This window comes from Calypte anna, chromosome 6 (assembly GCF_003957555.1).
Source record: "Calypte anna isolate BGI_N300 chromosome 6, bCalAnn1_v1.p, whole genome shotgun sequence".
Classification (NCBI taxonomy): domain Eukaryota; kingdom Metazoa; phylum Chordata; class Aves; order Apodiformes; family Trochilidae; genus Calypte; species Calypte anna.
Window position 1 is genome coordinate 28,947,628 of NC_044252.1, and position 17,105 is coordinate 28,964,732.

Sequence of the window (17,105 nt, forward strand, 5' to 3'; positions counted from 1 at the left end):
CCCTGTTAGGGACAGCCTGTGAGCTACCCTACCCTTTAAAGCTCTCACCACAAATGCTGGGTCCAGCAGTATCACAGCAGGACAGGAATGGATACTGCATCTCTGGAGAAGCCAAGTGCCCCACCTCTGCCATGGATAATTCTGCTGCTTGGGAACCATCATGTTGCTCCACAAAATGTAACTGAGATGTTTGTTTCATGAAGCTTTTACGGTATGGACAATAAAACACTCTGTTAATATGAAAGCAAAGCTGTGTTTCATCACATTAAAGTACCAAGAGTAGGCTTTTAGCTGCTGTCAGTGCAAATACACCACAAATCAGGGAATGAGACAACCAATACAAACTCTATCCCCACACCCTTGCAGACTATGGTACCTTTAGTGATTCAGTATCCTGCCCAAAACTTGTAAGTAACAGACCTGTAAGTTTTCTACCATCCTATGTTCATTACTGTAATGTAGAACTTTTACTATAATGTAGAACTTTTACTATAATGCAGAACATAATTTATTAAATCCCTTGGTAAATAACTTTGCTGTAACAATAGCTTCAAGAGGTATTTTGCTGCCCTTGAATTTTTACTCCATCTTTTAGAAGTCCACCAATAAAAGCTTTAGAGAAATTCATCACACTAATGAAGAATGAAAAAATGCTATATATCCTACCAATAAGCCTCTACTAAAAAAATCTATAAAGGAACACTGACAGCAAACCAAAGTCCTCAGTGAATCTCAGCTGGTCTCTGACCTCATCACAGCACCCACCCTGGGACCTGGGCAGTTCCGGTAGGTTGCTCTTGGGGATTTAAGGCTCTCACTTTCCAAACTCTGAACAAGAAAAACAATGTGGCTTCTGCTTAGCTGTACAGAACTTTAAACATCCACGCAGTTAACTTCCACCAATGACCAAAGAAATTAGTGGCCCTCCATCAGTATAGAACAAGCCCATAATAAATGGTTTGCAACAGGTCCACTCACTGCTGCTGCCCAAGAACAAAACTTTGAAGCCATGACAGTGCTGTAGGGAAGGAAACCCAGGAGTTGCTCCTCACAGTACAAGTTGAGAAAATGTTACCAAAAGGTAATTAGAAGAGAGTTGCCCTCCAAACACTGCTGAGCTGCTACCAGGTTCTCCAAGGCAGATTTTAATTGCATCTCTATCAGACCCTTTTCAAGTGGGATGTAATGGTGCCATCTCCTCATGCAGCAAGGGCAGAAGGCAAAAGTCATACTGTCACAAATCCTTGAACTACCCCCTAAGCAGGGTTACACCAACTCAATACGAATATCCAAAAGCCTTCGTTTCAATTCCAAACCTGTGAAATTGTACTAAACAACTATCAGAATTAAGTAGATTTAGTGAGGGAGTGATTCACTCTCTTTAAACCATATTTGTTGAGTCTTTTTGTAAACTCTTCATCTTCTCCTGAGGAACGAAACAGGCACATTGTAGATGTACTAGAAAAAACAGAACAAAATACTTGATGTCCCTGCCCAAAACCCTGCTTGGATACTGCATACTGTTTCAAAGCAAAACAAAGCTAAAAACCTGAAAACAACTTTTAAAAGGGCCTTATATTAAATGTTTCTAGTGCCTTTTGAATTTTTTAAGTTATCAGTCTCCCTCCACACATTGATCTACTTACTTGTCCAGAAGTCTAAAATTCAAATAGTACACTTAAGAAAATGTTAAAGAGCAACATTTTAACTTAATAAGAGGAATCTGCATCAATCAAACTGAAGGTGACATTTTATCAAGTGAAAAAAAGGTACAAGAATAATACTTAAAAGAATAGTAGCAAAAGTGTTTCTTGATAATTAACATGAGATAGAAACAGCAAAAAAATCATTTCACATGAGGAATTAACTCTGATGATTACACTGAAAGATAATGAAGTTACTCAGTTAATACACAGGATTGTAGTTACACTCTAAAGCAGCATAATACTGTATTCTCCCATGTACAAAGCACACCAAAACATTTCCAGACACTGCATGCAGTCATTATGTCTCCTTCATAGGCAAAAACTTCCTACACTTTATTCATGCCACATTTCAGAGTCACTACGGTGGCTCATTTGCTCTCCTCTCACTGCCACTTGACTCAGAATGTCCAGATCAAAACTGCACCTGAAAAAAAAATATACTTAAACACCAAAAAACCCAAACCGAAACAAACTAACAAAAACCAACCAAGCAAACAAAAAACCAACACAAAAACCCCACAAAAACTTCACAAAACACGAACAACCCCCCAAAAATCAAGTTTGTTGCCTTTATTTGGGGTGTTTTCAGCGTCTGAATACCACTGTTCTTCCTTTCAGTTGCCAGTTCTGTGAAGGAGGAACTCACTGACTAGGAACAAGACTGTAAGTCTATGGTTTAGTTTAAGAAACAGGTTTAAGAAATATCTGAATTATATTCCCCTTAATTGTATTCACTATTCTGTAATATTATTTTGTTGTCATTAAACCAGCTTTTAACAAAGGACAGGAGTCTTTTATACCTTATTTATTTTAATTATTCTTTTACCTAAATTAATTGCTCCTACCAGTACCTATTTCAATAATTTCAGTTGCACAAAGGAATCTATTAAGAACTGGGGAAAAAAAAGATCTATTTAACTTGCCAAAGATAACCAAGCAATTAGGCATTTCCATTTGTTGCATCTGTTAGGCATATCCAGGATTACAGTACAAAAACAATTGTAAAGGGCTAAATACAGACAAACAAATTGCAAAAGCTCTCAATAGCCCATTTTCTGATGGGAAAAGCAGAAAGATTTACAGCTTCATTTGTAAATGCAGGAGGAAGCTACAAAAATTCTAAAATATTAAACCCACTCCTAAAAAGCCATGATTACATTAATGAGATTTAAAAGGGACTTATCAACTAACACTTAAGTTTGTCAGGTATTATAGCACAAAGCTTATATCAGTCACAATGAAGATACAACAATGGAACTCAGCCTTATTTTGAGAATAATTATTGAACAATAATTAATTATGGAAACAACTTTGAAAGTATGACCACTATAGATTTTGCAAAAGAATTCTCCATCTTCCAGTGATTTCACAAGGCACAAGCTGAAGGAGTGTCAGTCACCATATTCAGGACTTCAGTAATTCAAACTATGCCCTTATTCAGTATAAAAATCTACTAATTTCAACTCTAGCCACCACACCCATGGAAATTTGGCTTCCTAACAACCTGAAAAACACTGCAGTAAGATTTCTTTCCTAGGCAATTTATGGAAAACTGTTAATCAGTTCTGGCACTCCACCCACTGTGTTTCAGGATATTCTGCCATAGGCATGTGGGAGGCTCATACACAAGTTCTCTGTATATGAACAGTCACTTTTTAAATCAAGATGTGAACAAAAAAGAAAAAACAAACACAAAAAAACCCAACCCCAAATAGACAGATGAATAAAAAAGGGATTTTTTTTTTCCTTCAAAATCGTTTTACACTTTTTCAGATTCTTAAACTAAAGTTGGCTTTCCTATCAGTACCTCTGAGGCTTATCTCCAATCAGACTCTTAAAAGTTCAAGAACCACTCTATAAGAACAAACAAAGGAACAACAGTAAATAGTCAAGTAGCTCCATCCACAAAGGATAGTAGATATTTTCCTGCTTATGTGACAGATGTCAATATAAATAGTCATAAAGGCTGGCAACAGCTGTCTGGAAAACAAGTAAATACAGAAATTTTTTATCAGCTTAGCAAAGTACCTTCTTATCAGCACAAAGAAAACCAATTTGACAGACACTTTTTTGGCAAAAAAGGAACCAACAAAAAAAACCCAATTCCAAATTCTAAATACCATAAATATCTCTGAGTTTTCATGTGTTTGCTTTCTTTAAGCTGTACGTGACCCAGCTGAAGTCAACTGTTGGTTCAAATTAAGAGACAGATCAAAATCCTGCTGTATTTCTAAGACAGGATAGAGACAAAATTTCTCTGTCTCACCAGAAAACAATCCTGATGTTCTAATTGAAGTTTAAAGGTCTGTAGATGGCTCATCCATTGAGCTCAAGAGTTTTAATCGTCTGCTGTAAACACCAGCCCATGTCCATACCAAAACTCATGACATCCTCATCCATGGTTTAAACAGCAAATGACAACTGCTTGAAAACAGAGTGAAAAACTATTTCTGTTCTGAATTCTATACACGAGAGCTTTCCAAGGCTTATCCTCACTCCTTCAGTTAAATTTTAAAAATGCTTCAACTACGGAAGCTTCTCCTCAATCCACATTTATCCAGGCACTTCTGACAAGACAGTGGATGGTCCAACTCACACCCCTCAAGCGGCATCTCTGGTGGAGACAGAGCTGAGGATCAATAGCAGCATTTTCAAGGCTGAGATGACTGACAGATCTTAGAACTCCAAACAGCAATAACTAAGAATCTGTTTTACCGACAGCACAGCTACTCATGGTGGGGAGGGCACTGATGGGGACTGGGGGACAGTTCATGTCACCTACTTGCCAACTGTGCCCTCAGACAAAGGCAGGAGTCACTGCATTATATTTACCAGCCCACACTGTAAAGAAACAGGAGGAAATCAGGCCAAAGCTCAGTCTGGATGTCACCTGTGGCACCACTGTTGACAAACAAATTGTCCTGGTTTGGGCCAGGATAAAGGTGATTTTCTGTTTTGTACTTTTACTTGCACTTGCTGAAATTAACAGTAAGTTTCTCAGACAGTGTGTGCTTCTAGGACTGATAACACTTGATGTTTATAGTTACTGCTAGAGACTGGTGTGCAGAGCCAAGGACACTGCTCAGCTCTGAGGAAAACATTTTACCATCCAGGAGGATACAGAGGTCCCACCTGAGCCCTCCTTTGGGGAGGAACAGACAAGATAGATGCCAGAATTGACCAAACAGAGTATTCCATCCCATATACGTCACACTCAGTATAAATTTGAGGCATCACAAGGGCCGAGCCAGATCTTTTCCTGATTTCCTGCTTCCCTTCCTTCACCCGGCATCCTGGAAGGATCCCGTCCATTCGTCTGCCTGTGGTCCTGATCCGTGCCAGCCCATATCTGTGTGTTCCTGCCTCCGGTTCCCGACTGCTGCCGACTCCAGGAGTCCAGCCTGGACTTTCCCAGGGCTGCCCTACAGCCTCGGTGGGGATGGGAGAGTTATTGGGGGAGAGGGGGGAGGAATGTGGTTTCCATTTTCCTGTATGTTTGTATATATTTAGTAATTTTTCCTATTTATCATTACTGTTTCATTAAAGTTGTGTAGTTTAGTTTCCAACCCATAAGTCTCTCTCCCTTATTCTCTCTCCTTTCTTTATCAAGGAGAGAGAGATTAATAGAGAGCGTCTGTTATTCGGTTTAATTGCCGGGCCAGTGTTAAACCGTGACACAAATACAGGAGGGGCTTGTGAGATTAATTAATAAGATTTTTCCCACTTTGCAAATCCTGTATCATTGATCACAGGTTCCAGTTGGGACTTGTGATTACATTTGAAGGAATCAGCTGTTCAAATTACCATAATCTTCCCCCACCATCCCCATAATGAATTTGGGTATTTCCTCTAATTTGCTCTTCTTTAAGAGGACAGAGAATAATAATAATAATAAAAAAACAAAATCTGGGTTTCTGTAGTATTGTTTTAAAACAATACTACTGACTAACATTGCTGTTCCCACCCCACCTCCCCTTGTAATCCACTGGGCTCTCTGCTTGGCAACTTTAGAATTTGTTTTGTTTCTTCCATCACATTGCATTAAGTTTTCATAGCAAGTACACAGAGTTATTCTTTAAAAAAAAATACAAACTATTGAAGTTTTCAGAGTTATGTTGCATCATTTCCACTGTTTAATTACTTAGGAATTATTCACCAACCAGATCATCCACAGCAGTGATTCAAACACCACCCTAAAGCCTTCTACCATGTCACTGCAAGACTTTGCCCTTCAATTTCTGCTCTTCCAATTTTATATTTTAGCTCAGGCAAACAGAAATTATGGTTTCAGTAATTTACTACACAAGTGACATTCATGTAAAAGTCCATTTTAGTTCTTAACTGCAATGAATTCAACTTAAAGTATTATAGAAAAAGTTTATTTGATAGGGTAGTTTTCAAAGGTTTTAGCATCATTAAAGAAATTTAAATATGGAATATTAGTTATCATAAGTATTAGTATCTCCTGACACTGTCAAACAACACATAATGACACTGTCAAACAATACAGCAACTTGTACTTAATGTCATTATAAAAGTAGATTGTAACATTTGTAAACATTTCCTTCTGAATGAGGACTTTTCAAAACTATGCTGCCACTAAAAGTGATGCAAGGAAACAGACTGAAGCTCAGCAGTAAGATTTAAGTTAAGGAAGTCAGGAGCAAACTATGTTATTTCCTTTAGATATCCACAGATAATTTTAAAATATTGGACAGATATTTTAAAATAATTTTGTAAATTTCTGTCTAAAATTATCCCTGTAAACTTTACACTTAAAGCCACACAAATTGCTAAACAAATTACTCCCTTATGATTATCCTGATTTAATTTTATGCTAGTCATATCTGGCAACTAATTCCTGTAGAAGAGACTGATTAACTATCATCAGCTGATCTCTGTAATATTCTTTATTGCAGACAGATTTTTATGACATCTGGCAGGTCTTCAAAAATATGAAAATTTTATTGCTCTAGTGGGGTCCTTGTATTTTCCATCAAGCAGCTTTAACAGAGACCTGGGTGAACTGCTCCTCACAAACAATTCTGCTGAGCTCTAACAAAGCTGCAAGCTGAACAAGGGAATTAAGGAATTAGAAAAGTTGGTCCTATCAAATTTTAAGGCTAAAATGGATTACAGCAGCCAGGAGGGACACAAAATAACAAAGCAGCTTTCCAGAGCTCAACACAGAACTGAAAACAATTTCTGCCTTTCCTCATCTCACAAAAAATAAAGATTTTCTGTCTCATTTCTGCTACACCCAGCATCTCCTGGGCAGCTTTCATAGCTGTATATGGCCACAGACAGCTCCAAAATGCTGCTGGGCTCCAGTTGGGAGCTGTAGGAAACAGAGATGCACTCCCAAGTCCTGAGAAAAATGATTAACCTGGGCAGGGCTCCACAAGAATAAGAGGAATCCTTCCAGAAGGAAGAGTGTTTCTGGAAGCAGATGCAGCCAAATGGTTTTGGACAGGTGTGATGGAGAAGTCTGAGCTACAAAGCAAATGCAGCATATCCCATACCCAGCCTGTTGGGTGGAGCAATTTAGGAGGAACCACATCCATAACACTCCATCCACAACCATTTCACTGTTGGTTCTCAACTCCAACTTTACTGCAGAAACCTCCTTTGCAACACAAATGTATCTTTCAAATTAAGTTTCACTGCAGAATTTTTTTTTCCCCTAATTCACTAGGTCTGGGATCATGCAACACCTTGAAAGTCTGAATTCTAACCTAGATTCAACTGGCTTGAGAAACAGCTGCAATTAATTAAACAGTGAAGGTAAATACTAACAGGGAAAAGCTTCCCAAACTTTGTGTGGATCTTACTTCTGACTCTCAAACTGAGGTAAAGCTGTTAGTTTAACCAGAAATGCAGTGACTGCAGCAGAAGCTACTCAAAGAAATTATCTGTAAATCAGTACTTCACAATTAACTTGACAAATGTCTGCAAAATAATGACTCCCAAGCCTCTTTCACACAAACTGATTTCCATAATTAGTATTATTATGAGCAATCCCTCACCAACCCTTGAGCATAAAAACACTTACTGTAAAGCATTTTTTCTTAATTATATAAAATATTGATATTCATGTACCATAAAGAATGGAACCTGCTAAAAAAAGCTAATTGTTCCCAGTGAACATTTATATGATTGCACCTTTGCTTTCTTCTGGACAAAAGCACAGTTTGAGACCATCAAGCAAAGGTTTTTGTGGTTCTGCAATTAATGCTTTTTATTATTTTAGCAGACTGGGATGGCACAAATTATTTATTAAATTAGCAGAACAACATAGGTGTGTAGCATTCTCTCCATACTCATTTTAGACAATAAGGCTTATTAATATTAAAAGAAATTTTTAAATTTAAAAAGTCCATTACTGTTCTCTAAAGAACAATAATAGCAAGAATAATGAAATGTTGAAGAAGTTTTAAATCAAACAAGTGTGAACATGAAGTGTAAACACAGCAGCATATTGGGTGACTTCAGGCAATCTCTGCAGGAATGCAGAGCAAGCAGTTTTCCATAGAAACCCGGGAACATGAAAGGACTGGCTCCAGGAGTGAAAGCAGCAGCCTGAGACTAAGCTTCAAAGTCACTGGAGCATCACACTGTTCTACCACAGGGATTACCAAAGCCTACTGTCCTTATCCAGGCTGATCAAGTACCATGTGCTGATTAAAAAATTAACTTTTCACACACTAAATACATGTAAAATAGGTTCTACAAGAGACTCGTGCATTTTGACATCAGATGAGCTCCTGAGAGCTGTATTAGCTACCCAAGGTAAATTCTGCATCTCCATGAAGTTCTCCTCCTGGAAAATCCAGTGTTGAGTTCTGTGTGACAGGTAGGGGAAGGTGAATCACACTACATATCCACAGAAACTAAAAATCATCATAAAGCCTGTAGAAGGTAAATCAGAAGAGCCCAACTCCAGTGTCTGAACACACCTACCTGCTCCAACTTGGACATTAGTTTGATGCTTCCAGTTCAGCAATATCATTACCTCCTATATGCCCTAGATTTACTCTGAAATAAGCTACCTTTCAAAAAATTAAAAGTGCTATTATTTATTTCATATTTGATTTAAAAGAACTGAAAGCTATGCCAATTATGACAACAGAACAAACAGTATTTTAACAGCAAGATCAGCTTAAATGTTCAAGATCAGAGTTCCCATGAACAGAAATAAAGTCTCAATGCTACTGCATGCAAAACTCTATGAAGTACTAAATAAACCTTACCAGGTTAAAACATTTAATCACTATCCACATGAAAAAAGTTCACTGCAGATCAAGTAATCTTTTAAAATACAAAACAGCAACTGTGTTAAATGAGGCGATTTTCTTTTCATTATTATTGCACAAAGAATCTTTTATAGACTGTTTCAAGTAAAAGAAGTTGAAAGAGGTTTTGTTTTCCTATCATACCAATTAACCTTAATGCTAACTGGATTGCCAGCTGCAGCAAACACAAGCAATAGCCACCCAAACTTACTCTTTCATGTCTGCATCCATCTTTCCCTCCAACTGAGGTTTTCTGGTTTAGTTTCTGTGCCTCTCTATACCACTGGTATCTGGTCTAGACTTCTGGTCTCCCACTTTCTGAAATAATCCACCTCAAGTCAGTGTTGTATTAGTCCTTCACCCTTGCAGGTAAAAAAGTGTTAATATTTGTTGACTAATCACAGGAAAAGGCTCAGTCTTAACTTGCAATGAATGCCACCCAGATAGTGGGAAATGTCCTGACCATTCATTACACCTGACTTGGCAATGAACAAGTTCCAAAATGAGGTTCTTTCAGGTTTTTTTTTTTCCAGTGTGAAAGCCAGTGAAGTGCTGGAGGTGGGGGAGGAGATCAGAAGGTTTCAAGACCCCTACAATCACTAGGTCTTGAACTTGGTATTAACATAAAAAGATCTATATGCATTCTTTGTGCCACATAGTTCCCTGTAATCTGAAAAACCATGTGTTTAGTGGGCTTTCAGACACAATGCATGTCTGAGTTAGACCACGCAAAATAAGGACACTAAAAAGCTCTGTGCTGCAAAAAGCTTCCTCCTACACATGTAGCATTCTTGAAGAAAGGAAAACATTTAATGTTCCAGGGTATGGTTTTGTTTACTGTGTGTCAGGTTGCCGACAGATCCATTTATCTGACTCCTGTGTGAATAACCACTTGTCTGTGCACTACAAAGATAACCTTCCAAGCATGAAACTACTGTCTACAGGCAGATCTACTGATTCCCCTTTGCCATGAGCAGCACCAGGCTTTGTGCTGGCATCATGCAGAGCATTATCTCTCTGAAACAGTTGGAAACCCCACAAGTATCACGGTTGCTGCTTTACCAGCATTTTTTGCAGGGTATTTTTTGCAGCTCCTGCAGGCTTTTTCAATGCTTCTGTACACAAGAAGATTTTTGCACTTAGAAAAAGGCCTTCAGCAGCAACAGGAATGAGAACATCAAACAGAAGTGCCTTACAAATTTTACTAGTTCAAGAGATTGATATCACAACTACAGAAGAAAACCACTCAGGAAAAGAATACCCTCTCCCATTGCAGAAGCTGTAGAGAAAGTCTCTGCTGGCTGCTTATTTCTGAAGTTAAAGACATGCTCACTATCCCAACCACTAATTACTTCTGGTATTTCTGAGTATAACCTCATCATATGAATAATGTATACTTTTTTTAAGTTTTATGTTTTCCAATAACTCTATTACCATATTATGAAATCATTTCTATTCTAAAACTCACTTCAAATCAATAGCCACTTACATTCCTTTATCTTCAGTTTTGCCAAAAATAAGAAACTGCTGTGTAACTCAAACTGCATTCTATAATGGTAAATTTAAATAAGCTTTCTAATGGGTCTTCCCAGCAAAATTCAATATAGCCCCAGCACCCAAATAAGGCATAAAACTATTGAATATGATTGATTTCATTGCAAGTGATCACTCCAAGGATAATCCCTGCTGAAAGCAACCTCAAGATGTCACCTGATACAGAAATGTTGGAAGTGCTTTTTGTGAGACTACTTCTCAAGAAAAGAAAGTTATTCCACTTTGTGCTAGCATACATTAAAATAAAGCAATAAAATACAAAATCTTGCTTTTAAAAATGTAACTGAGAAATCAGGTGTTCTTAAAACATACAGACAGCAGACTTGCTGCTCAGGCAGTACCTAATACAATCCTCAGAGTATAAATGGATGAACTTGCAAGACCTTAAATTTAAAACAAATGGGTTTTTTTTTCCAGATTAAGATATATTGGGATTAAATTCTGGAAGGAGACTAAACTGCAAGTACTTCCTCCTCACCTTTTACCTCACACAGAGGACACTGCACCTTCATGAAGGCAAAGTGTATTTTTATTGACTAGGAAAAGCAAAAAGCCCAAATTTCTCCAAAATCTATGCAAAAAGATCAGGATGTGTGCAAAGCAACAAAACTACAGCTGACTGGTAAGAACAGACTTGAGAATACAGCATATTTACTGTACCTAAACACCTGCCATGATGAAGGGGAATATCAAGGTTGCCACCAATAAACAGCTTAATAATAGGTTCCCAAGCAAGGTAAAGCTCATTAGGGAACCAACAGGTGAGCCCCGTGACCACTGCAACACCACAAGCAAGCAGACAGACATCTGAAATAGTCCCTACTACCTCTTCTAGTATCAAAACCACTGTGGCAATGCTACTAACCACAGCTTAGCATTAACCATTTTATCCTATTATTAAAAGGACATGATATAGAAAGTTAAAACCAACACAAACAATGCCTACACTACTACTTTAAAAGAAGTGTTTGAGTATAGACAATAGAAAATCAAAAGTTGGATGAACTATCTAACATCCTGCTCTAAAAAGGAACCTATAAGAAAAATACACTGTGACAAGAGTATTATTCCTGAGAGCAGGAGCATTGGACATTTTGGGACAGCAAGACCCAGCTGGTGGGTAAGTGACCACCCTGCAGAACACCAGCAGCTGACACTACAACCAACCAACAGGGAAATCAAGACTTTCCATGCTCATTCTCAAGCTCCAACCATTGGCCAACTTGTCTAAAACTTAAAAAAAAACCCAATGTGTAATTCAAACGACTCATTAAGTCAAAATAGAGTTATGGAGTATGTAAAAGCAATTTAATGATACCTAGGAGTCTTCAGTATCTTACTGAGGTTAGCACTAGTTATAAAAAAATAAAAAATTGACTCATCTGATTTTTCAAGACTGCACTGAACTCATGTACACTGGAGAGAAAAAAAAAGTAATTTTAGATTTTCCCCACATTTGAACAAGAAACTTCTTTGACAGACCTCAATGTTTTCAGAAGAGCTGTTTGCATTCTTATTACAAAGCAAGAACAGACACGTTAAGATTAAAATTAACCACAAACCAGTAGTAACTCTTGCTACTCTTAACTGAATTGCACAAATCCTTTATCAAAAATAACTTGAAAAGCCTACTATTCACTGAATTTTACCAGCAGCCTTGCTCCCAGAGATTTAACCAAATTCTACTATGAGACAGCAACTGCCAATGGCAGAGCAGCTTCAAAATAGCATGTTTTACCAGACACAAACACATTTCTTAAAGAACTAAAGAAAACTGATTACACACTATTAGGCTCAAAGACAAATTAGTACTTACTTGTTTAGACAAAGGATGCATCCCTCCTTTTTCAATTAGTAGACAATTGCTTTTAGGGAAGAAATTGTACATAAAATGCTAGACAGACCTTATAATGCACTCAGTAACCTACATTGCTTCCCCTCACAGATCCTTGAGAGCTCTTGGGGAATTCAAGATGCCTCCTTCCACTCTCAAGCTACCTACACACCACACACAACAACACTCCTGGCAATGGATGATACAAAAGAAGATTTATTTTATTAATCACTGCTTTGCTGCTTAAAATTTTGTCCATAACTGGAAAGAAAGAATATTAAAGTGTGTGTGTAATAATTTGGCTTCAGCAACAGGCAATAGTTGCATGAAGACACGTTCTTTTATGATTAAATATTAGAGGGATCTGCTTGACACCAACTCAGTTATAGGTTGTTCAAAATGAACTGCTGGCAAAAGTTCTCTTCTTATGCTATTCACTACCAAGTAATAACCTCTCGCAGTTGCCTAACACAAAAGATAAAGAAAATGTCCTATTTTAATTTTTAATGCTACCTAGCATCTTGGAACAAGATGAAACTTCTTTCTGGACTTGGATCTGGAAGCTAACAGGGTAACCAAGTGCCCCTTTTAAGCAGCTGAAAAGAGAACTCACAGTCTAAGTGCTGTTGTTTACAGGGTTGTAATTACTGCTATTCAAAGATTTATTTACAAAGTTATTTGAGCAAGACTAAAGAGACATCAGAAAGGTTTTGAATTACACATGGAAGCAAGTACTATGTACTTAAACAAAAGGCATATGGTCCATATGGAAAAAATGGGGACAGGATAAGCACATTCCCTGTAGATGAAGAACTGTAAAGCTTTAAGTGAGGTAACAGGTTATTAAGCAGTTATGAAACACTCCTAACTTCTTCCTATACATTCTTTGCTAAGGAATATATTGACATCCCATAATCCTAAACCAAGGTATTCCCACAAATTCTATTAAAAATACCACCATCTGCAGGAGGCTTGATTTTTCCATATCACTTCTCCATAGTGTATAACCATAATGTCTCAATTCCCAACTATGCCACCACAAATGAGTGCATTGTTATTACTCATCTTTTTTTTTTTTTTTACCAAGTTTTGCTGTCAAGGGAGGGATCTACCTGCTTAAACTCATCTGAGACACCCTGATGTCTGTGTTCCACCAAACCTTGGGCAGCTATGGACAGCTAAAGGTTCACAGACAGTTAAAGGTGTCTGTTAAAGTTAAAGGTGATCCCACTTGATGTTTTAAAGGCAAAGTTCTAAGACAGGTAGGACACCTTGACCCAATCTTCCTACCTTAAGACAATTTCATTAATGAGCATTAAGCTGACTGTCCTGCTTTCCTCCTGCACAGCACAGTGGGGGAATGACACATTCAGAACATGGTATAAAATTTAAAGGTCAAAAGCACCATATTTAAGGCTGGGCACTTTCACTGAATATTTGCCATCCTGTGCTACCAGCCTACTACCTAGTGTGAAAACCACCTATGATGCTGTATTTCCCTCACATTCACAAATTCCCAACTCCTTACAACTTAAATAAAACATTTTAAAATAACATTTTGTGCTTCTTTAGTCCTATAATAATAATGCTTCCTATGTTGCTCTCTGTGTCAATTACCTTCTATCCTCATACTTCTACTCATTTCCATCCAAAACATTGTACTGCTCTTCTTTCCTCACTGTCCTCTCCAGTCCCTTTAACATGTCAGTGGCTCACCTGTCTCATCCATTCCTTCTGGTACAGAAAGTTTGAGAAATATATGAAAAATTTATTATATCTAACTAAACAGTCAGAGCACCCTACAGCCCAGGTGCATCTCCCAGTGGGAAAATCTGTCTTACTCTGCTGAGGAGGAGGAACACATTAATAGTGGTTCAACAGGAACCCTAAAAACTTTCCTAGAGAGTGTAAAGGTAATTTGCTCTGCATGGTCTTGCTAGGGGTGCTGAGAGTGCTCCACAACTGTGCTACTCCAGCTTCTCATTTGGGGTTTTCACAGCTGCCAGCTCCAGTCTCTTTCTAACACAGTAAGAGAATAGAAACAAACTTGCTTGTGACAGCTTCCCTGCTGCCCCAGGACTGATTGCTCTCTTCTGGAGACAGCAAATCAGTACCTCAGAATCTGAAAGCACCACCACGTTACTCAAAGGACCTACATATTGCTTTGTAAGAGCTCTTAACCTTCAGAACTTTTAAATTTTATTGCAGAAGAACTGGCTGAAAAGTCTTTAAAAATTACATCAAATAGCAAAGCTAGTTACACTTCAAAATTCCAACAGGCATTTTAAGACTTACTGCAGAAGAATGTGGTAAACAAAACCAAAGACCCTTATTTAAGCTTACAACCTTATTTAACCCTACAAGCTAGGAAGAATAAATGTAAGAGAAAGGAAACATAATATCCTATTAGTGGTAAGACACATGACAGAAAGGGAACATAGTATCTGAACAGTGGTAAGACATTCAATACCTTTTAATCAGACATGAGGGTGCAATCTAAGTAAAGATGTCACTTGCCACTTCTCCTACAGAAATAGCACTGAACATTTCATTCTACTCACTCTATATGCAGTCTGTGCTGCAGTGTGGGCATTTATAAAAGAAAACTTACTATCTTACAACAACAACAAAAAAAAAAAAGGTGAAAAACCCAACAGGACGCCCAAAGTTTTACTTAGCACAGTAGTGGCAAGATTTTCCCAAATTTATTGAAGAAATACGGCAAACCAGAAAGGAAGAAGACACAATCTATCATGGGATCTCAAAAATATTCCCTAGAGAGTGAACTCTATTCTTTCTCACATTAAGTAACAACCACCTTACCTCTACAGGTAAGCACAAGCCACAAGACTTGCCCAGGTGGCTCACCAGTGGCAGAAATTTGGGAGAAGGACACCCCAATCCCACATGCTCTCCACAAAGTCATCCTTCTACTTTTCCCAAAGAGGAATATCATCACGGTTGTGTCTTTGGACACCTGGCAGGATCCCAAAACTTTTGACACCCACTAATTCTGCCATTTAGTAAGACACAGTTTGGTATCTCACTATGCAACAGCTTCTCCACGTTTCCAAAAGACAGAACAATGCTCACTCCATGAAAAGATTTCAGTATCAGACAAGCAATGTACAAGGAAAAAACACCTCTTCTTATGCATTACAAGCAAAGCAGGAATTTTGATGGCATCCCAGCCACAGTAACACCGAGGACAAGGGAAACCTTACCTGATTTTGTAATTGGGTAAGGTGTGCTTGCGCTTTATAACTTTCTTGAACTGGTTCACGATGATGGAAGTGAGCTGAGGCATGGGCCTCCCTTCGAACTGAGACTTCACTTCAAAGAGTATCACGGGATCTTCCATAAAAGAGAAGGACCAGTGCGTGAAGGGCAGGCGTGTGAAGACCAACTTCAGCTTCCCCATCACCCGGGAGATCTTGACAAAGAGGTAGGCGGACTTCCCAAAGACCAGGTCGGCATCGATGGCCAAGTGGAAGCCACCGTTGTACTCCAGCTCTACCTCAAAGCTCAGCTCCTCGGGGCAGCCCTCTTCGTTGCAGACCACCGGCCGGATGAGTTTCACCGATTTGAAGACGGGCAGGACGCTGCCGAGAGAGACGTCCCGGAGGCTCAGCCCCTCCAGCACCTTTCCCGTCATCTTGGCCTGCAGCAGCTCCTCGAACTCCACCTTGATCTTCTTGGTGACCCAGTTCCTGACCAGGGCTGTGTCCCTGAGCTCCCTGAAGAGGAAAAGGAAGATGGCATTGAGGAAGTGGCACGTCTCCTCGCTGGAGGAGGGGGTCGGAGGGGGCTCCGGCTGCTGCTTGGCACCGGGCTCCGGGCCCGGGGCGGCTGCGGCGGCGGCGGCGGGAGCAGCGCCGGCTGCCGGTGCCGAGGCCGGGCCCGGTCCGGGAGCCGGATCAGGAGACGCCTGACTGCCGGGCGGCTCCGAACCCTGGAAGTAATCCTTGAGGCTGTGGCTAGGCGAGACTCGAGCGTAGACGAGACCGTCGAAAGCTCCGGCGTCCGCGGAAAGCTCCGGTTTCTTCCTGTAGAGAAGCAAGAGCTGGAACAAGAGCGTGAGGAAGCAGCCGGCCAGCGCCGAGAGCAGGATCACATAGACCAGCAGCATCCTCGCCGCGCTCCCCGACGCCGCGCCCGGAGCGCGTCCGCCCTCACCGCGCCGCCGCCATGGCGGGGGCCGCGCCCGCACCCCGGCGCTTAACGGCGGCGCCCGCCCCGGGCCGCCTCATCCGGGTCCCTACGCCGCCCTCTGCGCGGCGGCGGAGGAGGGGGCGGGGCCAGGGAGGGGGCAGCCAACGGCGGCGCGGGCCTCCCCGCTCGGCGCGATCCCATTGGTGGGGCCGGCGGAGCGGCGCTGCACACGTCACGCAGCCCCGCTCCCTGGCGTCATAGCGCGGGCGGGCGGCAGGCGCGGGGCGGTTCTGTCAGACGCGCTGAGGGGTCAGGCAGGGACAAACTGGGTCGGACCGGGTCGGGTACGGTACCCCCGGTTCCCCTCAGTGCTGTCTGCATCCCCGGCCTTCGGTAAGGGGCTGTGAAGCGTCCGACTCCCGCCCCGCCGCTTGTCATGGGGAGCTGGGTGGCTGCTGTGGGGAGTTTACCTCAGCGCCGCTCTGTGCCGGTGCGGGGGGTGTCCGGGACGCGTCACCCGCGGGGGTGATTACGGCATCGCTGAGAGGGGGGAAAACGTTCCGCCTG

The 17,105-nt window shown here is 40.5% G+C and overlaps 1 protein-coding gene across 1 annotated transcript in view; it reads right to left on the reverse strand.

Moving 5' to 3' along the window:
- The window catches only part of PDZD8 (PDZ domain containing 8), a 57,815-nt gene extending 41,233 nt beyond the window's left edge, over positions 1-16,582 (reverse strand). The window contains exon 1 of the mRNA XM_030452956.1: positions 15,611-16,582. Coding sequence (XP_030308816.1) covers positions 15,611-16,515 — 905 coding nt within the window. The 5' untranslated portion in view covers positions 16,516-16,582. The remainder of the gene's footprint in view (positions 1-15,610) is intronic.
- Between the last annotated feature and the right edge of the window lie 523 nt (positions 16,583-17,105).